Source organism: Thermothelomyces thermophilus, chromosome 6 (genome assembly GCF_000226095.1).
Source record: "Thermothelomyces thermophilus ATCC 42464 chromosome 6, complete sequence".
Taxonomy (NCBI): domain Eukaryota; kingdom Fungi; phylum Ascomycota; class Sordariomycetes; order Sordariales; family Chaetomiaceae; genus Thermothelomyces; species Thermothelomyces thermophilus.
In genome coordinates, this window is record NC_016477.1 from 2,412,670 (window position 1) to 2,436,261 (window position 23,592).

Consider the following 23,592-nt stretch of genomic DNA (forward strand, 5'->3'; position numbering starts at 1 on the left):
CTATGCCTGCTACGGACTAGCGCCCCTGTGGCGGCTTAAACCCCTGTGCAGTTGAGCTCAACAACCGTGACGCAACACGGCCCAGCCTGGGCTTTTGGCCAACAAAATCCAGTCTCCCAGAGCCGAGATCGTTCATTTATCAGGGCAACGGACAAGCTGTCAACGTCCGAGGACTGGCCCAGACCAGCACAACAATGGCGACCACCCAGGCTGCGCCTCAGGTGCCTGCACCAAAGAAGCAAAAGAAGGAATTTGTACATCCGTCAGCGAAACACGCACGCAAAAAGTAAATAATGGAGCTCCGCAAAGTTTGGCGTTTTGTTGCAAGTACCATATATGGGCTGACAATGCAACGCTACCCAGGGCCATTCAGAATGCCTTTGCCATCGAGCCCATCTCAGCATTCTACATCTTCCTGGGAGCCAACATCATAGCGGCCCTTTTCGCCCCGATCCAGGACTGCGATGAGACATTCAACTACTGGGAGCCTACCCACTATCTCAGCCATGGCTACGGCCTGCAGACGTGGGAGTACTCGCCTGACTATGCCATCCGCAGCTGGCTATACATCGCCATCCACGCCCTCGGCGCCAACATCCGCCGCCTGCTGCCGCGCTCGTCCAAGGTGGCTGAGTTCTACTTCCTCCGCTACCTGCTCGCCTTTGGCTGCGCTCTGTGCCAGACGCTCATGTGGAAGGCCGTTTGTCTGGCGCTGAACCCGCGGGTTGGCCTGTTCTTCATTGCCGCTCTGGTCTTCAGCCCGGGGAACTTTCACTCCAGCACCGCCTACCTGCCGTCCAGCTTCGCCATGTACATGGGCATGTTAGGCGCAGCTGCCTTCATGAACTGGCGCGGCGGGTTGAAGACGTCGCAGGGCATGTTCTGGTTTGCTCTCGGCGGTGTTCTCGGGTGGCCCTTTGCCATCGCCCTCTGCGCCCCCTTTGTACTGGAGGAGGTTTTCTTTGCTATGCTGAGCGACAAGGAGCGCTTCTTCGAGTCCTTCATCAGGCTCGCCCGCGGTGTCGTAGCGACGCTGCTCCTGGTCGTACGTTTCCTTTTGCTGCTCACGGTCCGATTCCGTAAATGCTAAGATTGCCCACTCCAGGCCTTCGACACAGCCATCAACACCTTCTTCTACAGGAAGTTTGAGATTGTCACGTGGAACATCATCAAGTACAACGTCTTCTCCTCCACCGGCGGCCCCGATCTGTACGGCACCGAGCCGTGGACCTTCTACTTCAAGAACCTCGCCCTCAACTTTAACGTCTGGTTCGTCCTCGCCCTCCTCTCCTTGCCGCTCTTCCTGCTCCAGAAGCTCGTCTCCCGGCGCAGCGCAGGCGAATCCTTCCAGTCCGGCCTGCGCACGCTCGTCTTCCTGTCGCCCTTCTACCTGTGGCTCGGCATCTTCACCCTGCAGCCGCACAAGGAGGAGCGCTTCATGTATCCAGCTTACCCATTCCTGGCCCTCAACGCCGCACTGGCCCTGCACACCCTGCTCGCCCTCCTTGGCAACGCCGGCCCGAAAACCCTCATCGGCCGCATCCCGGCCAAAGTGAAACTGGCCGTCGTCGCCCTGGGTCTTCTCGCCTCGGTCAACGTGGGCCTGGCCCGCGTCTGGGGCCTGTACACGGGTTATCACGCCCCGCTAGACCTCTACGCGCCGCTCGCCACCACCGGCGGGCCGGGGGACACGGTCTGCTTCGGCAAGGATTGGTACCGCTTCCCGACGTCGTTCTTCTTGCCGCGCGACATGCGCGCCAAGTTTGTGCGCTCCGAGTTCCGCGGCCTGCTGCCGGGGGAGTTCTCGGAGGCGCGCACCGGGTTCGGCTTCTGGAGCGGCACCTGGCTGCCGACCAGCGGGCTCAACGACCGCAACGAGGAAGACCCGGGCAAGTACGCCGACCTGAGGACGTGCGTCTTCCTGGTGGACACGCAGTTCCCCGAGCGTCGGGCGGCTGCTGCGGCCGCGGGGGAGCCGCTGTCGCTGCCGCCGAACGAGCCCGACTACGCCCAGGACGTGGAGAGGTGGGAGGAGGTACGGTGCCTGCCCTTCTTGGACGCGGAGAGGACGCACTTCCTGGCCAGGGCGCTTTGGCTGCCCGACTGGGAGATCGTTCCGGAACGGCTGCGGAGGAAATGGGGAAGGCATTGTCTGCTGAAGCGGAGAAAGTAAGGAGGTTTTGCTGTGATGATTTCGCGACTTTACATCTTTCCTGGTGGTGGATGGGGACGTACGATAAGAGTTCGTGATGTAGCAGGAATATAGATATTAGTAAGGTATTTTTGGGTTGGCCTTAGACGCTATAAATAGATGCACTGGGAGACGAATGGCATGGGCAGAAGGAAGAAGAAATATATGGCCCTCTTATAAGGGAGATCCGAATGTGGAGATCCGAGGCAACCCAATCTACTGGAAAACCCATAGAGGGTTGGTTTCGAGGGACAGGGCCGGCCAGTAGCACTAGAGCTTCCGTCGACAGTCCCATCAACCTCTTATTTCCGTCCACCTCTAGTCCCAACCGTAACTCCTTCCATATCAGTATAAACCGCAAAGTCACCGCAGATGCCGAAAAAAAAAAAAATCAACGATCCCATAATTCCCCCAGATGTGCAGGTCCCTGCAAATAACCCTTCCATATATAGATATTTGGGGGGATAAGATTGCCGCTTAGCGCTGGTTTCTAATAACTCTCAGCCACTCGACGTCCCAGGGGCCCTGCAAGCGGCTAATTAGCAACCAAGGTTTCGACGAGTTTGGGGGAGTAAGAGGTTCTCGGTGTGATAGTGGCAGGTGATCGAGCTCGAGAGTGAGGAAAAGGTCGGTGTTATACTTGGGTGAGGGGAGGGGGGAGAAGGAGGGGGGGGCGGGCTAAGGTGAGAAGGACTAGTAATCAAGGGGACGGATGGGTGAGTGCAGAGAGATTCGGACGAGTCAGGGCCTAACGTACCGTCTCGCAGTGGTCGAGGATCATCTCGGTGTAGAGCACGACGGGCAAGCCCTCGGCGACGTTGCGGAAGTGGACGCCGTTGTGGCGGCCGATCAGCTGGACGGCGCCGTCGGGCTCGTCGGGCATGCCGAAGTCGTCCTCGGTCGGCACGGGGCCCCAGGCGGGCCACCAGACGCACATGTCGCCGTTCCAGCGCGCCGGCGGGAAGTTGAGCCGCCGCCGCGGCGACTCGTCCGCGTACCGGCGCACGACCTCGACCGGGACACCCCGCGGGCCGCCGTCGTCCTCGTCATCCCCGGCCGCCACAGCAGCAGCGATGGCAGCGGCGAGGGTGGCAGGTGCGGCGGCGGCGGCGGCGGCGGTAGGGGCGGCAGCGGCAATGTCGTCGTCGTCGTCGTCGTCGTCGTCATCATCATCGTCACCCTCGGTCATCTCGATGTCCTCGTCGTCATCATTACCCTCGCCATCGACCGCATCGGGGACTGCATGCCGGATGGGGCGGAGAACGAGCCCGGAGAAGTCGGTCTGCCGGATCATGCAGAGCTCGACCAAGTCCGGCAAGACAGCAAAGAACTTCTTGGCCACAGCCTCCCAGCGCGCGTAGGGGATGAAGGGCTCCAGCTTCCGGACCAGGCGGTGGTTCTTGGTGATGTGGACTATTCTGGAAGGATCAGCGAGTGATTCGGTTGCAATATTCTGAGGAGTGTCGAGGAGTAGTGCTCGGGAGCGAATTTTGGAGAGACTTGGGGAGAGCAAAAGGGCCCGGGGGGGTGGGAAAAGGGCCGGCATGGAGAGGCTGGGGAAGGGCTTTGAAACTTACGGTAGGGTTCGTCCGTCAGAGCGAGATAGCGCAGGTTGCGGTGAGGAGCAAAAAGCTCGCCGGTTTTGTGAGGGAGCTGCCGTATTGTGGTTAGTCACCAGAGCCAAAAAAGGGGTGGGAAGGGACGGCGGAGGGGAGCAGGGGAAGAAGATTGAACGAGTACGGAGGTGATCTATGTGGCAACTTCAACAAGATGAGGCCGGGAATGAGTGACTTACGAAGCGGAACATGTGAGACACATCGCCTCCAAGACAGCCCTGGAGAAACAGCCGCTCGACGTTCGGGAAGTTTTTAACGACAGCTGTTACGCGGGAGATTGGGTTAGATGGTCGAGCTGCCTACTTGATCTCTCTCTCTCTCGCTGCTCCACATGTCGAGTCGAACATGGGGCCTGGCAAGACGTACCGCTGATATCATCCCCAGTCCAGCCGGAACCGGCCGACTTGTAGATGGCCAAGGTACGGAGACTCTGGAAGATGGGCTCCTTCAGGATCTTGAAGTCCTGGGACAGGGGGCTGGAGGGCACCTTGCCGGTGTTGCCATGGAGGTTGAAGTTGATGGCCTCGAGGTTCGGAAAGCAGCGGTAGATCCTGGCGACCGGGCCGGCCGTGCGGATGTACAGCGACTTGACCTCGGGGAACACGAGCTTCTTGGCGTTGAAGAACTTGCGGAGGACGGGCTCGATGCCGTGCCGGCCGTTCTCGGAGACGAGACGGACCTCTCTGAGCTTCGGCATTGCGGACAGGACGAGGCCGAAGTCGCGGATGAAATCGGTCTTCTCCGGGGCCCGGGTCCTGTAGTGGCGCGCGGCGTCCAAGGTGTAGCCGATGCTCCGGATCGAGATAGAACTGGCTCCCGTTAGCTTGGCGGAACTCACTTACGTTGGAAAAGAGGAATAGACGAGTCAATCTTGGCCTACGTCGAGTTACTAAGAATATGCTGGCCGTGGTCGTAGATCTCGCGGAGACGGCGGGCCAGGCTGTCCTCAGAGTTCCAAATGCGGACGTGTTTCAGGGAGGTCTGCAGGCAGATGGCACGGAAGGTCCGGTTGACCTGCGACAGGGCTTTGACACCGCCATAGTTGTTCTGGTCAAGAGGAGTGCTGTCGTCGAGAGGCGTCTCGGCGTCCTTGACGATCATGCTGAGGACCTCCTTGGGCAGGTCCATCAGCTCGACTGGTCTCTTGCGCTTCATGGCTGGAGGGAGGGAGAGAAGAGACCGAACCCGAACTAGAGCAAAAGAGTTATTAGAAGCTAGCTGGTTCAAGTGAATGGTACAAAGTATCAGGCGTGTAAATGGTGCTGCTGCGCTGCTGCGTCTTCGGAGGGGAGGAGCAGACTGGAAGAGATACCAGTGTCGGTCAACCTGAGGTCATCTCGGGCGACCAGCGGGCTCGTCGAGAGGGTTAGAGGTCCGTGGCTTGATTCGAAGCCCGCGAATCGCGGCTTTCAAGTTGTTGATTGGGGGAACAAGGGGAAGATGGGCAAGCAGGAGCACAATATAACGTTATGGAGCTGTCTCTTTGATAGGGAGGGCTTGTGGATGGTTACTCACCAGCTGGTTGTTAGGTTCCGAGGTTTGTTGTCTTGATCGCCCAGCGGCGACTTGAAAGTTGTTTTGGCGGTAGAGAAGCGAGTCGGGTGAAGAGGGTTCTGAAAAAGAATTCTCTTGAACCTCAGGCCGCGACGCTTAGCGTATGAGCCGCAGGGCTGGATAGGAAAGAAGCCCTGAAGGTGCGGCTTGAGGACCCGCTGCCGGTGAAGATATGCGGCTTCCCATCAAGAGCCGCATCTCGAGCCGTACCTCGAGCGAGCGGCCCCTGAGAGGTGGTGGACGGGGCCGTGAAAGACACTGCCGGTTGTTGTCATTGGCCGCTATTCGGCGTTCACAATGATACTCTGTCTGGGCAATCAGAAGAGCTAATTATGTCCATGACACCCGGCACTTCTGTCACCACGAAATGTGCTAATTAAGGGAACGCAGAAAATCTGATATCCCACCAAAATAGGGCATAAGCTTTAACAGATATCTGGCGATATTCAAAGCCTAATTAGAAGCCCATTGACAGACTGTAAAGCGGAAGCGTCGAAGTTGCCTTGTGTCTTCACAGTTCGAACACGATTACCACGGGATGCAGTTCAGACGCTATACATAGGCAATCGGGTCTCGCAAGTTTCGCTCGTGTCTTTTGTAGCTAAGAGATTTCACAACCTAAGGTAATAATCAATAACACATTCCCGAACCAGAACAAGGTAAGGTACCTATGGGTTGGCAGCGTTGTGGAAGAACCATCCAAGGCCTGTGACTTTTCAGCTGGTGAACGTGACATGATATAATTGAATCTTTAGCATCACACCCAGCACCCAGCACCTCTCCGTGCCAATTTATTTGGCTTGATAATTCGTGAATTACTATGATTAACTACCTGAATGACTACTAAGGTAGACAGCTTGAGACAATCAGGGGACCCCCACACCCCGAAGACCTCAACTATTATTTTACCTAAGACAACAACAATAACACCTTCCGGAAACCGGAAATTACCTAATTATCCAGTGATTGTTTGAACTTAGAGTTCAAACAAGTGTATCGTCAACATAGCGCCGTTATCATCGTCCTTACACACAGCTAACGTCGAGCGCGACCGGGCGTCTCTCCTCCCACTCAACGACCAGGCGATACTGGAAAAAAAAAAAAAAAAAAAGGAAACCACAAAATGCGCCGCCACCAGGGCGACCGCATGACAAAGTCGACCTCGAACCCGAATGGACCCCCTCTCGAACTGTCAAAACACCATGACCCCGACCATCCACACCCAGCCGATCAGGAGTGGTATCAACCACACCAGGAACATGGCCCACCGCGTCTGATCTACAGCATGGAGCCGCATCCACTTCTTGGCCCGCGTCTTGAGCTTCCTAGCCTGCGGACACGTGCTGGTGCCGTAGATCAGGCAGCCCAGCCCAGGCCGCGACTCGCACTCGATATGCTCTCTCCTCCGTTCCATAAGCAACCTGGTCGTCGAGCGTTAGCTTGTTTGGATCAAGGGAACAGGGAAAGCAGCTTTGAGGGCGTGTGTAGGATCCCAAAAGGGGGAAGGGCGGGGAAGAAAAGAAAGATAACATACTTGACGCTCCCCCGGCAGAACCTCAGGTCACTGCCCAGGTCACAGCGATGGTGGCTCGGGCATTCCAGGTGAAGCATCCGCCGCTCCATCAACCATTCGACTTTTAACTCCACCCCTGTGTCGACGAGCTGGTAAAAGTAGCGGTTGGTGTGCTTGAGCGAGAGAGCATCCGGGTAAATGAGCTGCTCCGCAATGAGAAGATGGATCTCTGGCGGGAGGGTTGTGAAGGTTGGGCGGCGGCGTCTCCGCTCTGAACCGGAAGGAGACGGCGATCCGTTGTCGACGATGGTGGCATCACCTCCATCTTCGGGCGAAACACCGTCATCCTTGGCCGCAGCGATCCGCTTTTTGGATTCGGGATGTGGCATTTCATTTTCGCATCCGGCCCGGCCCGGTCGCCAGACGAGGCGGATGAGGGATGCCATATCGCTTGTCGTTGGCTCACTCAAAGTCGAGCCAACCCGGAAAATGCGGGGCGGGTTGTTGGCTCGTCAGCCGATCAAAGGGCAGAGACCAGCCGACTCCTGCAGGGCGCGGATGCGGCGACGCGCTGCGCCCAGGCGGCGGAGGTATGTCTATGAAAGAGGAATGGGGGGGAGGGACGGGTTGCGCCGATGAACAGAGAGAGCTTCGTCTGCGGCCGAAGGTTTTGATGATAGGATTAGATGGGCGGATGGCCGGCGAGACGATCGAGAGATTTTGTTTCGTTTCTGCGACTTCGGAGAGAAGACAGCATCTCGAAACATGGCCACGTTTCCGCGTGGCCTTGTTGGCCTCCCACACACTAAAGGCGCCGCCAGTCAGTCCCAGAATTGGGAAGTTGAATGCCCCGGCCGCTGGTCGGGCCAGGCTCTCTCGGTCCCTGCTAGTGTACTACTATGTAGGGCGCAGGCAGGTGCCTGGCTAAGCCTAATCCAGGAGTCCGACTGGGGTCGGTTGCGTCATCTGAATTGACGGTTTTGTCGCAGCCTGCAGCAAGACCACTCGATACGAAAGTGAGTTGCCTTCGGGATTTGCCTTTGCCGATGGTTCGTCGAGCATTAGTGCAGTGCCGAGCCACAACCTCCAGTGTACGCAGCAGTCTACTGTACAGTTTGTATATAGTACGTTCTTACGCGTCCATACCGCAGCGGAACTCTTCGAGCCTGCTCGGCATTCTAGTCGGGGAGTCCCACCATCAAAAACCACTCGACTTGCAGTCGGCGTGGTTTAAAGGTCGGGCCTGAGACGACACCTGGCTGAGTGCCGCTTCTTTGGTGACGGCCAAGGGTTCTGATGATCAGCCAGGCTTGGCGCATTCGCCCACTCACACGCCACAGCGATGAGGCCCCACAGCAAGACATTGCTATTCACGCAGAGCACCGGACTCCATGCGATCGTAGTGTACTGTACAGTACATACATAGCTAGTAGGTGTACACAGCCCTTGTAGCTTCCATTTTATTACCAACATGACCCCCTTCGCAACAGAGGAGATTAGTGACAGTATGAGTCCGTACAGGGTAAATAGTTTCCGCTCGATCAATGTCTTCCTTTCTCCTCTGTTCTTTTTCTTTGCCCCACGTGAGCGCGCGTGCCTGCTGCAGGAGATGGCAGGCTTCCATTTCTGAGAACGTTAAAAACGAATGAGGGGCAAGCTTGAGCAGAGCCTCGCCTTCCTTTGCCAGACAAAAGAGCCCTTAACTTTGCATCGCCTATAGCGCGTCAAACGCGATAATGGCCCATATTTGCTAGCATGGCGGGCTTTGTGTCAGACAGCGGCAGCGAGTATGGCTATGATTTGACTGCGTCAGACGAGGAGCGACTGTTTGCTATTGCCGACCGTCTCTCTGGGCTCTCGCCACAGTTGCGGCCCGCTCCAGCAGGCCCGGCGCCTCAGGTAAACCACGCTTCAACAACCCCTGCAAGAAACGCGATCGCGTCCGGTCAATGTCAATCGGCCCCCGAGCCTGACCCCGACATCTCATTTGCAATTGAGGAAACCATTGCCGCCATCACCGATGACGATCTGAGCTTCGACATTTCCGAGCTCCAGGATGACGTTGACGCTGGGCGCGGCCAGGGCTCCGCGCATGTGCAGGGCCGCCGCCGCCGTTCGCGCGACAGCACGCCCGAGAGCTCTCACTGGAAGCTCGCGCCTTCGGTCTCAGACGGCCATGGCCACCTCGCTTCTTTCATTTCCGGGACGAAGCCCCGGTCCATGCCGACGCTGCTACCCGATCCGGAAGTTCGCTACCCAGATTGTGAGATTCCTGTGGTTACCAACCCGCGCAGGTCTGTCTAACTGACCCAAGCGATTAGTGAGCCGTGCTCTGTCGGAGGTCCAGGATGCTCCGCCACTGGAACAGGCGAAAGACGAGGAGTCGAAAGACGAGGAGTCGGTCGAGGACAACCGGTCGCCGCTCCTCCGCTTCCGCACCTTTCCGATGAAGCCCTTCTCCGTTTCAGACTTAGCTGCCGGCTCGTGGTGTGAGCTTCAGTACTTTTACACCCTGACCAGGCTGCCCGGCGGCAAGAAAACACGCACTACGGCCATGAAACGAGGAACCAAGGTTCACGAGAAGCTCGAGCGCGAGCTCTTTCAGCCGGTGAAGGTAGAGATAACCAAGAAGGAAGACAACTTCGGCCTGAAGATCTGGAACATGATCCAAGGGCTGCGCGTGCTCCGGGACCAGGGCTATACTCGAGAGTTTGAGGTATGGGGGATGGTCGAGGGCCACCTTGTCTGCGGCGTGATTGACAGTCTGGGCTACGAAAACCCCGATGAGGAGCTCCAAGACGAGGTCATCAGCAGCCGCGGCAGCAGCCAGACCATGAGAAACTCGCAGCCCTATGAACTGAGCACTCCGGGCGATCACGAGATCTTCATCACCGATGTCAAGACTCGGAACAGCGTCACGCCCCCTCCACAATCGCAGGTCCGGGTGTCGCTCATCCAGCTCTTCCTCTACCACCGCTTCATGTCCGACATGGCCTCCGACAGGCTGGACTACATGCGCGTCTTTGCGCGCTTCGGCCTCAATCCAGACGAGCCGTTCTCGGACTCCTTCATGGCGCAGATCGGCGCGATACACGACGAGGTCTTCGCCGAAGAGGAATCGGATGTGGAGTCCGCGTCCAACCTCGGCCACGACACAGACACTATCGACGGCGGTGACGACAGGGGCTCCAATTCGGATTTTGTCTCGGCCTCCTCCAATCCTTCGCAGCACTCCTCCGCCGAGCCTACCACGCAACCAACCCTCAAGTACCGCACCCTCAGCACCCTCTTGCCCCTCCTCAAGCGCGAGCTAGCGCTTACCTTCCCCCGCGGCGCGTCGGACCTCGGCAAGATAGTAGCAGTCGAGTACCGCTACCGCGGGCGCGACTCCGTCCCTCGGAACCAAACCGTCATCCCCACCACCGCCACCGTCGACCTGGACGGCCTGGACCCGGACGAAACCGACCCCTTCCCTCCCGATGCCGACGCCGACGCCGACGCCGCCGCCGACGCCGAGACGTCACGTCAACAGCAGCAGCAGCAGCAACAACAACAAGACCAACAACAGCAACGGCACCGCCGCCAACAGCAGGTCCCGGAACCCGAGCGGGGCTCCGTCATCTGCACGCACACCTTCTTCGTCGAGCCCGAGACGCTCGACCTGTTCCTGGCCGAGACCATGCGCTGGTGGAAGGGCGAACGCCCCCCGCGCGGCGTGCCCCTCGAAGAGGCCGGCTTCAAGTGCCGGTCGTGCGAATTCGTGGACGACTGCGAGTGGCGGCGGGACCTGGACCGGGAGGCGCGCCGGCGGGCCGCCAAGCGGAGGAGCGAGCGGGAGGCCGCGGCGCGGGCGGTTGGCGAGGTGGGGCCGGGAGGAGGAAAGGAAGAGGTGAAGGCTGAGATGGCGAGTGGGATCGACGCGGGGCTGGACGGGGGAGATGTCGAAGATGGCGGTGGTGCGGCGGTGACGGGGAGAGAGGAGAGGAGACGACGGAGAGGGAGACCGAGGAAGACAGAAAGGAGAAAGGTAGAGGACGAGAATACGCAAGGGATGAAAGGGGGTGGGAGGCCAGCGAGGCTTAGCACGGCATAGGGGTGGCAGCTTCGTAAGCAGCTAAAGCGGCAACAGCTCATGTTCCACGATGGTATCCAGTATCCGTTCGCGCAGCGTGGCTGGCAGAAGTCGGTGGTGGGAACCCGACTTTGATCTCGGAGGTTACAGGCGGACCGGTCGAGAGTTGTTAAAAAAAAGACCTCTCTGAAAACATGATGGGATCGAATCACGAGTACCAGCAATCACCTATCAGAGAGGTGTCTATACACAACAAGCATGAAGCTATTGATCAAAGGCATTCCGCCGTCCGTCGCGCCCGGGGGTAACCGCCAGTCAGTCATGGAATGATCCCATCCCGAATGAGGAACCGCACTCGGCTCCGCTGCAGATGACAAGAGAGTTGGGGTGCTTTCAGTAGTAGTTCGTTCTTCTTTTTTTACTTTTTAACAATTCCTAGATGCCTAGTAGCTCCGCCCGAACATGCACCACTGCTCAGCCAGCCTGCCGCACTCCGGGTTCAAGCACTTGGTCTCGCCCTTGACCAGGCCCTCGGGCTGCTCAAACGGAATGCACAGCGACTTCATCCCCATCGAGGGAGCTTTCTGGCCTTCGGGGACGTTCTCGGCCGCGTCATCCGACCGACCGGCCGTCAGCTCCTTGATCTTTTCCTCACACTCGGGAACCAGGCAGTGAGGGATGATAACGACGTTCTTGGCGTCGAGCGCGGGAACGACTTCCTCCCACTTTGTGATCTTCAGCCGGTGCTCGCGGTACGCTGCCTCCGCCCTGTTGTACATATCCTGCTGGATCGTCTCGAGCATCTCGGGAACCTTGGTCGTGAGCTCGGCGATCGGGATGGTGCCCTTCTCGCCCGTATCGCGGCGCGCGTAGCTGACAACATCCTTGGCCGCGTCCTTGGGGCCGAATTCGATACGCAGCGGCACACCCTTGAGTTCCCAGTCGTTGAACTTCCAGGCAGGGGTGTAGCCATCGCGGAGGTCGACCTCGGCGCGGACGCCCGCCTTCTTAAGGGTCTGATAGATCTCATCGAGGTGCTTGAGGTGCTTCTCTTTGTCCTCGGCAGACATCTTAGCCGTGAGGCCCACAGGGATGAGGATGGACTGGATCTTGGCAATGCGAGGGGGGAGGACGAGGCCCTTGTCGTCGCCGTGGATCATGACCATCACACCGATGACGCGGGTCGAGAGACCCCACGAGTTCTGCCAGACGTGGATATGTTTGCCCTTCTCGTTAGGATCCTCGACCGTGATGTCGAACATCTTGGAGAAGTTCTGTCCGAGACAGTGGGACGTCGCGCCCTGGATGCCCCGCCCGTTGGACGGGATATAGCCCTCCACCGTCGTCGTGTAATAACCGCCGGCAAACTTCTCGGCTTCCGTCTTCCTCCCGCGCACGACCGGAACGGCGAGCAGCTGTTCGTAAATTCCGGCATACAGCTCGAGGATCTGAAGAACCTCCTCTCCGGCTTGCTTCTCGGTGAGGTGGGCGGTGTGGCCTTCTTGCCAGAGGAACTCCCTGGCTCGGAGGAATGGAGTGGTCTGCTTGGCTTCCCAACGGACGACCGAGTTCCACTGGTTGAGGCGGAACGGAAGGTCACGATGGCTGCGAATCCACTTGGAGTAGTCTGGTTCCGTCAGAAGGGCCGCGGTCGCGCCTCAGAATCCAGGGTCACTCACAAGGGTACATGACGGCTTCAGAAGTCGGGCGAACCGCGACAGGGACATCAAGGTCCTTATCACCACTATACACTGTCAGTATGTATGCTCTGATGCTGCAGTTATGCAACCACACAGCGCGCCGCCTGACTCACGCCTTTGTCACCCATGCGAGCTCCGGAGCGAAGCCCTCGACGTGATCCTTCTCCTTCTCGAGCGACTTTTGCGACAGGAACATCGGGAAGCTGGTCTCGTCGACACCCATCGCCTCGATCCGCTCCTGGAACCACTTCCGGATCGTGTTCCAGATGTACATGGTGGCCGGGCGCATGATGAAGAAACCCGAGATCTCAGTGTAGTACTCGATCATTTCGGCCTTGAGCACGACCTCCTGGTACCATTGCGGGAAGTTCTCCGCCTTGGAGACCGTGATGCCAATGATCTCGTCCGACTTCTTTCCGCCGACAACAGGAAGCGACGCCTGCTTCGCGGCCTTCTCTGCCTTCGCAGCAGCTGCCTTGGCCTGCTTCTCGGCCTTCTTCTGCGCGCTCTTGGACTGTTCCTTTGCGTCCTCCATGGTCGTGGTTGTCTGGGAAGGTGTAGATTCGAAGGATGGGGGCCAAGTCGACCGAGGGTTCTGTCGTGAACGGCAGTTCCTAGCTCCCGATAACAAGTGAGTCAAAATTTCAGAGATAGAGGACAGCCACGCCGGCTGCTTTTTTGATGCCCCGCACTTGCGACCGCTATCAGTTCTCAAGACGAGGGGCATATTGGGCTGGGCTGGGATCGATTGCCAGGGGGGCCTGCGGGGCATCAGCCAATGGGAGCCGCGGACTCTAGGCTGAGAGCCGGCGTGGGATTATCTCGCCCTCCGGGAAAAAGTTCCTGGAGACTGGAGCTGCCTGACATCCAGTAGTCGTCAAGCTTCGAAATTGCTGGAGCCTGTCAACAGAGACCCGACTTTCATATCGGCATTTACCCTTTCCTCGTTTCGCGCATCGGCCACGGGTTAGCTTTCAACGCCGAAATACTCTCAAGATGGCCTCTATGTTTGCGCAGTCGGGCAACGGCACGCTGTTTCTCGGCGGGCAAAAGGTCTCGGGCGCTGACATTCGAGACCAAAATGGTCGGTTACCGCTTCCCCCCCGTCCGCTCGAGATGAACTAGCTCCGGATTGGAGAAATCTGGCTGACCTCACGTGCAGTCATGGCCACACAGATGATTGCGAATGTCGTCAAGAGCTCGTTTGGCCCTAGTGGCTTGGACAAGATGATGGTCGACGATATCGGCGTATGTCCCCGCCGTCCCGTGCTACCCCGCCAAGCAATGCCCTAACATGGAGCAGGATGTCACGGTCACCAACGACGGCGCTACCATTCTCAGCCTACTCGACGTCGAGCACCCCGCTGGGAAGATCCTCGTCGACCTTGCGCAGCAACAAGACAAGGAGGTTGGCGATGGCACGACATCGGTGGTCCTGATCGCCGCCGAGCTGCTCAGGAGAGGAAACGAGCTCATGAAGAACCGGATACACCCAACGACGATCATCACTGGCTACCGCCTGGCTCTCCGCGAGGCGGTCAAGTACATGAACGAGCACGTCAGCATCAAGGTGGAGAACCTGGGCCGGGAGTCGCTGTTGAACATCGCCAAGACGTCCATGTCGAGCAAGATCATTGGCGCCGACTCGGACTTCTTTGCGAACATGGTCGTCGATGCCATGCAAGCCGTTCGGACAACAAACAACAAGAACGAAGTCAAGTACCCTGTGAAGGCGGTCAACATCCTCAAGGCCCATGGCAAGGGGGCCGCTGAATCGATCCTCGTCAAGGGCTACGCGCTCAACTGCACCGTTGCCTCGCAGGCGATGCCGACACGGATACAGGATGCCAAGATTGCCTGTTTGGATATGAACCTTCAAAAGGAGCGGATGAAGCTGGGTGTTCAGATCACAGTTGACGACCCGGACCAACTCGAGCAGATCCGGGCACGGGAGGCGGGCATGGTCATTGAGCGGATAGAGATGATCCTCAAGGCTGGGGCGAATGTTATCCTCACGACCAAGGGCATCGACGACCTCTGCTTGAAGCTGTTCGTCGAGAGGGGTGCCATGGCAGTGCGCCGCTGCAAGAAGGAGGATCTCCGGCGTATCGCCAAGGCCACTGGAGCCACCCTACTGAGCACTCTTTCCGATCTCAACGGCGACGAGAAGTTCGAGCCGTCGTATCTCGGCCATGCCGAAGAGGTGGTGCAGGAGCGCATCTCGGACGACGAGTGCATCCTGGTCAAGGGCACCAAGGCGCATTCGTCAGCCTCCATCATCCTTCGCGGCCCCAACGACTTCCAGCTTGACGAAATGGAGCGGTCGGTGCACGACAGCCTGTGCGCCGTAAAGAGAACACTTGAGAGCGGCAGCATCGTGCCGGGTGGCGGTGCGGTCGAGACCGCCCTCCACATCTACTTGGAGGAGTTCGCGGGCACGGTCGGCTCGCGCGAGCAGCTTGCCATTGGCGAGTTCGCCCAGTCACTACTGGTCATTCCCAAGACGCTGGCGGTCAACGCCGCCAAGGACGCCTCCGAGCTGGTCGCGCAGTTGCGATCAAGGCACGCCCTTTCGCAGCGCATCCAGGAGGGCGAAGCAAACGAGGACGAGAAGACGGTAGCGCGCAAGAAGGCGTACAAGAACTACGGTCTCGACTTGGTGAAGGGCAAGGTGGTGGACGAGATCAAGGCGGGTGTGGTGGAGCCCAGCATCAGCAAGATCAGGCAGCTGAAGAGCGCGGTGGAGGCGTGTATCAGCATCATGCGCATCGATACCCTGATCAAGCTGGACCCCGAGCCGCAGCCTGAGGATGACGGCCACGACCACTAGAAAAAAAAATGTCAGTATAGTAATGAATACACCGAAGAGTTTGAATTATTCCCAAGGGCTATTCAGACGTGCGAATATGAGAACAGCCAGTGCCCAACAGCATTCCCAGCAGCGCGGACCCGGCAGTGCTGAAAAACGTGCATTACCCAGATCAACTTTAGCTAAGTTCCGCTTTTGCACACAAGGTTACGGTAAGAATCCCACAATCTTTTGTTCCCGCATCCCTCGCGTGTCCTGTGACCCATTGCCGGCCCGAGCATCACTCGTTCGGACCCGCATATCGTCGGCTTAGCTCGCTCTGCCGCCGTTCTCCGCTGTTGCACTGCTGAATGCGCGGTCCCGGCGCCGACCAATGCAGCAACCTGAGCGATTACGCCGCCGGCCGTTCCGCCGGGACCCGGTCTCAACTTGGCTCTAGTGACGTAAAATAGCGAGCACTGGAGCGGCGCCGAGTGTCCTTATCCTTGCCAATCCCCGTTGTTGCAGTGGGCATCTGACCTGACTGTCCAGAATCCTAGCCAATGGGATTAAGGGAATTGATGGTTTCAATTGCTCCGCATCGTCGCCTATTCCTGGTGAGCAAGCATCGTTTCAAATGGCCGCCCACTGTGAGCTCTCACCATGCAATTGCTTATCGTGCTTGCTTAACGTTTCAGGTAGGTAACTACCTAGGTAGCGAGACTAAGGCAAGTGACGACTGGCGTGAGCGGTGCAGGTGCCAAATACGGACATGCCCTTGCAGGTCCAGCTCGGGCAGGTTGGAATCAGTTAGAATCCACACTTCGTACATGCATATATTTACGTATTCTAGCCGATGACTTAAAAAGGTTTCCACTCAGGCAACAGGTGTTATAATGAATCCGAGGCGACCTGTGCTGCTCTGTTCCACTTCGAACTACTCTTCCTTACTCCATTGAGCTCCAACCCCCAGATCTTCATCTCCTGCCCGACTTACACCACTACCAGCAACACAGTATTAACAGAGTTCAACCTCAACATATAATACCACCCTCAATTCATTGCAAGGAAGTTTTCCACTCGGACGGCATCAGTCGCAACAAAGGTGAAAAAAAAAGAGTTTCTCCTCAACATGGGCTCCAACGATCTCACCCCTCCGCCCTCCTTCCCCCTTGACTCCCTCCCGGACGCCGACTCACCACTCCTGGTCCTCACTCACCCAACCCGCGCCGAGCGCGTGGCCACCATCAAGCACACCTACAGGAACTGGGGCTATGCGTTGACGGAGGCGGACTACATCGCACGTGAGGAGTACCTGACGACGGTACCGCTGGCCCGCAACGGCGGCATCACGCACTGGATCCTGACGGTGGCCTCGCTGCCGCCGGACGGGCGGCCGATCCTGTCGTCGTGCGAGAGTCTGCGGAAGCGGGCCGTCTGCTCCCGCGACGGCGAGCCGCCAACGGAGGGCGTCGCGCACGGAATCGCGAGCGTCTTCACCGAACCGGCCTACCGTGGCCGGGGGTACGCCAGCCGCATGATGAGGGAGGTGGGCGAGAAGCTGCGCGGGTGGCAGGCACCGGTGCCGCCGGGGCGCTCGCTGTTTTCGGTCCTCTACAGCGACATCGGCAAGTCGTTCTACGCCCGCCACGGGTGGCCCGCCTTTGAGAGCTCGCACGTCTCGTTCCGGCCGGTCGCGGGAGCGGCGGGGGAGACGGAGCAGGTCGCGACGGCGATCGGGTATCACGAGCTGGCAGAGCTGTGCGCGGCAGATGAGAAGCTGCTGAGGGCGGACCTGACGCGGCGCCGGGACGGCAAGACGCACGTGGCGATCCTGCCGGAGCTGGATGCCATGCTCTGGCATCTGATGCGCGAGGACTTCATGACCAAGAGCATCTTTGGAAAGACGCCGGCCGTCAGGGGCGCAGTGACCGGGAAGCCGGGACAGAGGATCTGGGCGGTCTGGATGAGGGGATACTATGGCGGGTTGAAGAGGAAGGAGGGCAATGTTCTCCATGTGTTGAGGGTGGTGGTAGAGGACCCGGATCAGCCAGACGAAGAGCTGGTGGGCGGCTTCCGATCGATTGTGCAGATTGCGCAGCACGAGGCGGCCGAGTGGCAGACGCAGGATGTCCAGATCTGGAACCCAACTCCCAAGCTCAAAGGCCTCGTTGAGAAGTGTGGCATCGAGTCCGAGTTTGTGGTCCGCGAGAAGCACAGCATTGCCAGCCTAAGGTGGTATGGCGATGAGCCCGTTTCCGAGGTGGACTGGGTCGCCAACGAGAAGTATGCTTGGTGCTGAGGAACACTGAAGAAATGCGCATAGCATTGAAGCAGGATGTGTTTTTTTTTTTTTTTTTTTTTTTTTTTTTTTTGGTCTGAATATTGTCATCAATTTTGGTCTAATTATTCACAAAACCAGCAAAGGCACCCATAGCAGTTGTCGTGCTATCATGAGGCGAGAGGCATTGAAAATAAAAAAGGCAGTATTTGTGACACACCTAATAGGATAAACGATGTTTTATAGACATGGTTTAGCCGCTCAAGATTTCTACGTGAGCTTGCCCCTGCATCGCTTGGACATTCGAGATTATAACCAACCCTCGGGAAATCAATGTGCCAATGGATCTCACCGAAGATACCTCGCCAAACTAGGTTCTTTTAGGACACGACACCGACCTGTTGTCTCTGACATATCTCCCTAGGGGAAACGTAAAACCTCAGGTGAGAAGAGCTACGTGAGATTCAATCCGTTGCTAATTATCGTGCCCTTGGCCTTGTAGCCTTCACGGGTGCGAATATGGCACGCCTCTCCTTTAGGTTTCACGATCCAGCTTCTAACAATATAGGACCTGAGTGCATCATACATAACCAGTAACTATATCTTCTATACACACCAATCAGCCCCTCGCCATATGCCCACCGGTGTGAAGAATCTTCACATGGCGAGACTGATGCTCGGGATGATATATAGGAGAATAAACAGCTACCCGCCAATTTGCGAGGGTGCAAGATTTTCTTAGCGATCTAACAAGCGTGGTATTGACTTCCGGTATTGGTATCCACTGTACCCATGAGCCATGAAATTCGTCAGGAGGTTGACTGCCCAGGAGGCGATTAACACGCGTATGCAGAAGCTAGTCTTTCGTTCACCATCGACTATTGCTAAACGATGTTCAAACGGGGAAAGAAAAATCAAGTTGGCTAAAGAGGAAGATCACCTCTGTCGAAATAGCGCCGAGGTGTTATCATTGAAGTGCTGCCATACTATTATACTTGGCCGCTTTGCCCTTGTATAGTAAGCGAATCCGCTCCTGCCTCACGCAACTGACGTGGTAACTAATGGGCACGTAGCGAAGCAGGTTATTGCCCTTGCACCTTTTTCGCCTTAGGGATACGCTACGTACTACTCTGTGCTACCGTTTCTGCCGCAAAGCCAAGGCACAACGGGTGACGGGCTTGTTCGTGCAATCGTGGGATGAGAATCGGATGAAGATGTCATTCTAGCGGAAGAGTGTACGATCAAACCGGACCCTGAAATGGATGCCGCGCCAAGAGTGTCAAGGGCTGGCATCATCCCGTCAGGTGCCCCGCAATTGCTGGTCCATGGCAAAAAGCCGCGGCATGTGGAACCGGTAAAACCCGTCCACTCGCCTCCCTGTTCATCTTTCCGAACGCCGCAACGCCGAACTCGAGCCAACCCGCAATCAATAATCCGGACATTGCTCTCCATATCTGTGTCGAGAGCACGGCCGGGAACCGAGGCGTGTGTTGAGAGCTAGATCAGAAGTTCTTTTCTGCAAGTACTTATAACTCGTATTTCTTGTTGTTTCCCTCTTTTACTGGGGTTGCTTCTCGATTCGGCTCTCTGTTGGCCGCAACATTTGCGCAGGTCTTGTCCCGCGCCCTACGATGTATCCTTCGCAATAGCGCCAGAAGACGCCTTATTCTGCCGACGCCTCCGATATCAAAAGTTGAAATGCCCGCGCACATGCGCCGCCTTCCGCGCGCCCGCTTGATCGGGACATCCCCACGAGCTCTCCGAGACACCCCGAGCTGTATCCCCCAGCACGCGTTAAGCACAACCTGTCCAAGGCCTGTTGGCTTTGGGCGAAGGGCAGGCGCATCGTCCGCGTCTGGCAGCTGCTTGCGTACTTCATCTCATATCGTGCTTCCTGCCGTCTTCACTGCGGGACAGAGGAGAAGTGCCTCTTCGGCCGTGGCAGCAGCAGCAATCGAGAACAGTTCGTGGGACCGTGGAGTTCGCAGAAAGCCGGTGGAAAGTGTAATGTAACTGACCTCGAGACAGACAACGTAGAGGACATTGGCCCAATCCAAGAGTACGACCGGCGAGTTGCGAGCGGCGTGCTCCGAAATGACGAACACCAGAGGGGTGAGTAAAACACGCAATGGGTCGGGAAGGCGGGCACCGCAACCGCTGACTCGATGACGCCAGGGATAATTCAGAGCCTACAGCATTTGCACGAGGAGCTGCGGCACTATCGGGCGCCGGCCGTGGTTCACCCGACAGTGGAATCCGTAAAGCCGAACAAGTCCCTTTTCTCATGGTTCGGCAGCAGCAAGAAGAAGACGCCGATCGGCGCGATCCCTGACAACCTCCCGCGGGGACTCTACTTATACGGCGACGTGGGCTGCGGCAAGACGATGTTGATGGATCTCTTCTACGACACCCTTCCGCAAACCGTCCGCTCCAAGACGCGCATCCACTTCCACAACTTCATGCAGGGCGTGCACCAGCGGCTCCACAAGATGAAGCTCCAGTACGGCACCGACGTAGACTGCGTGCCCTTCGTGGCGGCCGAGATCGCCGAGCAGGGCAACGTGCTCTGCTTCGACGAGTTCCAGTGCACCGACGTGGCCGACGCCATGATCCTGCGGCGGCTGCTCGAGTCGCTCATGTCGCACGGCGTCGTGCTCGTCACCACGTCGAACCGCCACCCGGACGAGCTCTACAAGAACGGCATCCAGCGCGAGTCCTTCATCCCGGCCATCCAGCTCCTCAAGAACCGCCTGCACGTCATCAACCTCAACTCCAACACGGACTACCGCAAGATCCCGCGCCCGCCGTCGGGCGTCTACCACACGCCGCTCGACGCGCACGCCGCCTCGCACGCCGAGAAGTGGTTCCGCTTCCTCGGCGACCCGGACTCGCCCGACCCGCACCCGGAGACGCAGCGGGTCTGGGGCCGCGACATTGTGGTGCCCCGCGTGAGCGGCCGCTGCGCCTGGTTCACCTTTGACGAGCTGATTGGCCGCCCGACGAGCGCGGCCGACTATCTCGAGCTGATGCGATCGTACGACGCCTTCATCGTGACCGAAGTGCCCGGCATGACCTTCCGGCAGCGCGACCTGGCCCGCCGCTTCATCACCTTTGTCGACGCCGTGTACGAGTCCCACGCCAAGCTGGTGCTGACCACGGCCGTGCCGCTGCAGGAGCTGTTCGTCTCGCGGGCCGAGATGCGCGAGTCGCTCCTGGCCAGGCGGAGGGAGAGGGAGAGGCAGGGCGGCGACGGTAAGGCGGACGAAGAGCTGGACGAGGCCGCGGTGGAGGACGCGATGAGCCACATGATGGACGACCTCGAGTCCAACGTGGAGCAGCTGGCCAAGTCGAACCTGTTTAGCGGCGACGAGGAGGCGTTTGCGTTTGCGCGTGCCCTGTCGAGGCTGAGCCAGATGGGGAGCAAGGAGTGGGTCGAGAGGGGTATGGGCCTGGAAAGCAAGGGCGGCAAAGAGGAGCATGACAGCTGGGCCAAGACTAGGAGCCGGCAGATGGAGGACAGCATGTGAGGAACGAGGTTGGTGAGAGAAGAGAGAGGGGAGCAGCGTGATACCCCTTGTTACCCCTGTTTGAACGTGGGTTGGGTATGGGCATAGACGACGGCGCCAGCGAAGGAGTATCGATAGTATATAGAGGATAGGGGTCACGGCATAGCCATGATTGCAGCGTCTTGAAATAGAAGATATTGGGACATGGATCCGTGAGAGAGTTGAGCGACATCCGTACTTTGCCGACTCCAGCGGCTCAAAAATGATACCCCTCAATGACTAACCCACCCTGCTGAATGCTATTTCGCATAGTGTAATATCTGTGACCTCCAGTACTCATAACCCATCATTGAGACCAAGACAAGACTCCTTACAGCGCATCCGAGTGGTCCGGCCCTTCTAGGGAGTCAAAGTCGGTGAATGCCAGTTCGTAGGCGAACGCCAGCGTCATGCGTGCGTGCTGCAACATATGGTCGAACGACAGGTACTTGATCAGGTCTTCAGTAGAGTGGATGTGGTTGTCCGAGTACTCGAACGCCGACTCGATGACAAAGGCCGAGGGATACCCGGCCTTGGACGCCGAGGCGTGGTCGGAGCATGCGTATCCGCACTCGGTCTCGACGTAAGGGATGTCACAGTACTGCGGGGAGAGGGAATGTCAGAAAGAGGTCCATGAGGGAGGAAAAGAAGGCAACAAAATAAAAAAGTATGATTAGAGCATAAGTGAGCGAGCGAGCGTACCTCATCAATAATGACCTTGATGAACTGCGTCAGGTCCGGGTCCACGTAGTCGACAATGACGCCCACGCTTTCGGGCTTGCCGGCGTCCAGGGTGCGGGCGACGAAGCCGGTCATGTCCTGCTGCAGCATGGCCTTGACGTCGCGGCCCTCCTTCTCGTACGCGGAGAAGATGGCCTGGCTACCGAGCAGGCCGCCCTCCTCGGCGCTGTACCAGTGGAACTCGAGGGTGTTCTGGTGGTTGCCCTTGACAACGTCCTCGGACTGCAAGAGGACGCGGAAGGCTTCGAGGATGGTGACGGTGCCGCTGCCGTCGTCGTCGGCACCGGGCGCGGCCAGAATGCTCGGCAGCCAGAGATTGATCGAGTCCTGGTGCGCGCCGATGACGACGGTGGAGTTGGTCTTGCCGGGAATGGTGGCGATGATGCTGTGCTGGCCCCATGGGTGCTTGAAATGCTCGGCGTGAACGTAGTCCTCCGCGCCGGCCTCTTTGATGGTCTGGCGCACCTGGCCGAGGAGCCACTCGCTTGATTGCCGGCCGTAGTCGGACTGTCATGCATCGGTTAGCGCGGGGCAAAGCGGTTAAGCACACGGGGTGTTCTTTACCTTGTAGTAGCGGGTATGGAACGAAGTGAAGGTGGTCAAGTGGTCCTTCATCTCGGTCTTGGACAGGTTCGCCAAGAGAGGGTTTACCTCGTCTTGTAGTTTGGGAGCCTTGGGGAAGACGCTCCTCTTCTTGAATGTGTCTCGCGCGCGGAGGGTTCCGAGCCCGGGATGGTCGGTGATATCGAAGAACCGCCTGCCTTGCTGCGTGGGATTGTCAGCATGATGGGCACCGAGAATTGGGAATCGGGAGCGGGCAGACTGGGAAGGAGACGTACCCGACGCAATTCCCACTTCTCCTCTTCGGTCACCCATCTTGTCTCTCCCGGGGCCAGCTCTATGTGGTACTTCTCGCTGCTTTCGGAGGGCTGAGGAACGCCGTCGGGATAAAGCAATACGCGATCCGGCTCGCCAGGCTCAACGAAGCGGCCGCTTACTGCCGGCAGCAGCAGCGCAAGAAGAGAGGCGCCGGATATCTTCATGGTGGGCCGGCGGTATGTTACTTCGTTGCTGATGGAGCGAACTATCACGGGTGTAGATGGAGGAGGGAGGCGTTTGTTGTTTAGTAGAAGCTCGCTTGGGACAAGAGGTGAGATCGGACGGAGGCAGGGAAGGCGTGCTCAGATAAGGGTCGGGGTGTGTTGTGGTGCTACTAACAACCCCTGTCCAAGCTGCAAGGCCAAGTGGAGCACTGCCTGGTGATCAAGCTGGGGTCCGGTGGCCTCGGGCCGCCCTACCAGCGATTGGCCTAACCGAGCCTGGAAACTGAGCCCCTCGGCCTAGTGTATTCTACAGTTATTAGGTGGCCTGACCAAACCCCCTGTACTTGGGCTGACCAAACCCCCTGCTAAGCAAGCTTAAGCGAGCTCGCTTAAGCTAACCTGACCAATGCTCCAAAAAATAAAGAATTAGTTCTAAATCAATTCTAAATCAGTTTTACTATTAGTTATATAATCTTACCTAGTTATATAGTCTTACTAGATTTTAGAGCCCTCTCTTAGAATTAATTCTAATTACTATCTAAACTAGT

At 57.8% G+C, this 23,592-nt stretch overlaps 9 protein-coding genes across 9 annotated transcripts; 5 read left to right on the forward strand and 4 right to left on the reverse strand.

Annotated features, from left to right (window-relative positions):
- Window positions 1–96: 96 nt before the first annotated feature.
- Window positions 97–2,561, forward strand: MYCTH_2310660 (glycosyltransferase family 22 protein). Its single transcript, XM_003666118.1, has 3 exons — window positions 97–286; window positions 364–1,045; window positions 1,106–2,561. The coding sequence occupies exons 1-3, from the start codon at window positions 195–197 to the stop codon at window positions 2,171–2,173; spliced, it is 1,842 nt and encodes a 613-aa protein (XP_003666166.1). The 5' UTR covers window positions 97–194; the 3' UTR covers window positions 2,174–2,561.
- Window positions 2,562–2,668: 107 nt separating this feature from the next.
- On the reverse strand, window positions 2,669–4,962 carry MYCTH_2112920 (uncharacterized protein; the record flags this gene model as incomplete). The annotated part of the gene is made up of 7 exons (XM_003666119.1): window positions 2,669–2,716; window positions 2,949–3,233; window positions 3,420–3,604; window positions 3,769–3,844; window positions 3,987–4,069; window positions 4,174–4,616; window positions 4,688–4,962. 7 exons carry the CDS (start codon window positions 4,960–4,962, stop codon window positions 2,669–2,671), a joined length of 1,395 nt encoding a protein of 464 aa, XP_003666167.1.
- A 1,171-nt stretch (window positions 4,963–6,133) lies between these two features.
- On the reverse strand, window positions 6,134–7,479 carry MYCTH_2310662 (uncharacterized protein). Its single transcript, XM_003666120.1, has 2 exons — window positions 6,896–7,479; window positions 6,134–6,782 (listed from the first exon to the last, which is right to left on the reverse strand). Exons 1-2 carry the CDS (start codon window positions 7,261–7,263, stop codon window positions 6,554–6,556), a joined length of 597 nt encoding a protein of 198 aa, XP_003666168.1. The 5' UTR covers window positions 7,264–7,479; the 3' UTR covers window positions 6,134–6,553.
- An 894-nt stretch (window positions 7,480–8,373) lies between these two features.
- Window positions 8,374–11,178, forward strand: MYCTH_2310664 (uncharacterized protein). Its single transcript, XM_003666121.1, has 2 exons — window positions 8,374–9,137; window positions 9,196–11,178. Exons 1-2 carry the CDS (start codon window positions 8,630–8,632, stop codon window positions 10,965–10,967), a joined length of 2,280 nt encoding a protein of 759 aa, XP_003666169.1. The 5' UTR covers window positions 8,374–8,629; the 3' UTR covers window positions 10,968–11,178.
- MYCTH_2310667 (uncharacterized protein) lies at window positions 11,179–13,470 on the reverse strand. Its single transcript, XM_003666122.1, has 3 exons — window positions 12,760–13,470; window positions 12,626–12,690; window positions 11,179–12,573 (listed from the first exon to the last, which is right to left on the reverse strand). Exons 1-3 carry the CDS (start codon window positions 13,179–13,181, stop codon window positions 11,390–11,392), a joined length of 1,671 nt encoding a protein of 556 aa, XP_003666170.1. The 5' UTR covers window positions 13,182–13,470; the 3' UTR covers window positions 11,179–11,389.
- Window positions 13,471–13,473: 3 nt separating this feature from the next.
- On the forward strand, window positions 13,474–15,557 carry MYCTH_2310671 (uncharacterized protein). The gene is made up of 3 exons (XM_003666123.1): window positions 13,474–13,730; window positions 13,809–13,894; window positions 13,950–15,557. Exons 1-3 carry the CDS (start codon window positions 13,643–13,645, stop codon window positions 15,474–15,476), a joined length of 1,701 nt encoding a protein of 566 aa, XP_003666171.1. The 5' UTR covers window positions 13,474–13,642; the 3' UTR covers window positions 15,477–15,557.
- Window positions 15,558–16,170: 613 nt separating this feature from the next.
- Window positions 16,171–17,784, forward strand: MYCTH_2310672 (uncharacterized protein). Its single transcript, XM_003666124.1, has one exon. It carries the CDS (start codon window positions 16,567–16,569, stop codon window positions 17,734–17,736), a length of 1,170 nt encoding a protein of 389 aa, XP_003666172.1. The 5' UTR covers window positions 16,171–16,566; the 3' UTR covers window positions 17,737–17,784.
- A 1,953-nt stretch (window positions 17,785–19,737) lies between these two features.
- MYCTH_2310676 (uncharacterized protein) lies at window positions 19,738–21,466 on the forward strand. The gene has a single exon (XM_003666125.1). It carries the CDS (start codon window positions 19,881–19,883, stop codon window positions 21,240–21,242), a length of 1,362 nt encoding a protein of 453 aa, XP_003666173.1. The 5' UTR covers window positions 19,738–19,880; the 3' UTR covers window positions 21,243–21,466.
- MYCTH_2310678 (uncharacterized protein) lies at window positions 21,417–23,209 on the reverse strand. Its single transcript, XM_003666126.1, has 4 exons — window positions 22,841–23,209; window positions 22,566–22,766; window positions 21,963–22,508; window positions 21,417–21,861 (listed from the first exon to the last, which is right to left on the reverse strand). Exons 1-4 carry the CDS (start codon window positions 23,042–23,044, stop codon window positions 21,592–21,594), a joined length of 1,221 nt encoding a protein of 406 aa, XP_003666174.1. The 5' UTR covers window positions 23,045–23,209; the 3' UTR covers window positions 21,417–21,591.
- Between the last annotated feature and the right edge of the window lie 383 nt (window positions 23,210–23,592).

Bases quoted from the DNA above. Each gene is read 5' to 3' on its own strand.
- MYCTH_2310660 (XM_003666118.1), top strand. From the start codon at position 195: ATGGCGACCACCCAGGCTGCGCCTCAGGTGCCTGCACCAAAGAAGCAA. The intron at 287-363 runs GTAAATAATGGA...AACGCTACCCAG, and splicing joins GCGAAACACGCACGCAAAAA to GGCCATTCAGAATGCCTTTG. The intron at 1,046-1,105 runs GTACGTTTCCTT...TGCCCACTCCAG, and splicing joins TAGCGACGCTGCTCCTGGTC to GCCTTCGACACAGCCATCAA.
- MYCTH_2310662 (XM_003666120.1), bottom strand. From the start codon at position 7,263: ATGCCACATCCCGAATCCAAAAAGCGGATCGCTGCGGCCAAGGATGAC. The intron at 6,783-6,895 runs GTATGTTATCTT...CTCGACGACCAG, and splicing joins TTCTGCCGGGGGAGCGTCAA to GTTGCTTATGGAACGGAGGA.
- MYCTH_2310664 (XM_003666121.1), top strand. From the start codon at position 8,630: ATGGCGGGCTTTGTGTCAGACAGCGGCAGCGAGTATGGCTATGATTTG. The intron at 9,138-9,195 runs GTGAGATTCCTG...CCAAGCGATTAG, and splicing joins GGAAGTTCGCTACCCAGATT to TGAGCCGTGCTCTGTCGGAG.
- MYCTH_2310667 (XM_003666122.1), bottom strand. From the start codon at position 13,181: ATGGAGGACGCAAAGGAACAGTCCAAGAGCGCGCAGAAGAAGGCCGAG. The intron at 12,691-12,759 runs GTGAGTCAGGCG...GACAGTGTATAG, and splicing joins CTCGCATGGGTGACAAAGGC to TGGTGATAAGGACCTTGATG. The intron at 12,574-12,625 runs GTGAGTGACCCT...TGACGGAACCAG, and splicing joins TGAAGCCGTCATGTACCCTT to ACTACTCCAAGTGGATTCGC.
- MYCTH_2310671 (XM_003666123.1), top strand. From the start codon at position 13,643: ATGGCCTCTATGTTTGCGCAGTCGGGCAACGGCACGCTGTTTCTCGGC. The intron at 13,731-13,808 runs GTCGGTTACCGC...CCTCACGTGCAG, and splicing joins TGACATTCGAGACCAAAATG to TCATGGCCACACAGATGATT. The intron at 13,895-13,949 runs GTATGTCCCCGC...AACATGGAGCAG, and splicing joins TGATGGTCGACGATATCGGC to GATGTCACGGTCACCAACGA.
- MYCTH_2310672 (XM_003666124.1), top strand. From the start codon at position 16,567: ATGGGCTCCAACGATCTCACCCCTCCGCCCTCCTTCCCCCTTGACTCC.
- MYCTH_2310676 (XM_003666125.1), top strand. From the start codon at position 19,881: ATGACGCCAGGGATAATTCAGAGCCTACAGCATTTGCACGAGGAGCTG.
- MYCTH_2310678 (XM_003666126.1), bottom strand. From the start codon at position 23,044: ATGAAGATATCCGGCGCCTCTCTTCTTGCGCTGCTGCTGCCGGCAGTA. The intron at 22,767-22,840 runs GTACGTCTCCTT...AATCCCACGCAG, and splicing joins AGAAGTGGGAATTGCGTCGG to CAAGGCAGGCGGTTCTTCGA. The intron at 21,862-21,962 runs GTACGCTCGCTC...CTCTCCCCGCAG, and splicing joins TCAAGGTCATTATTGATGAG to TACTGTGACATCCCTTACGT.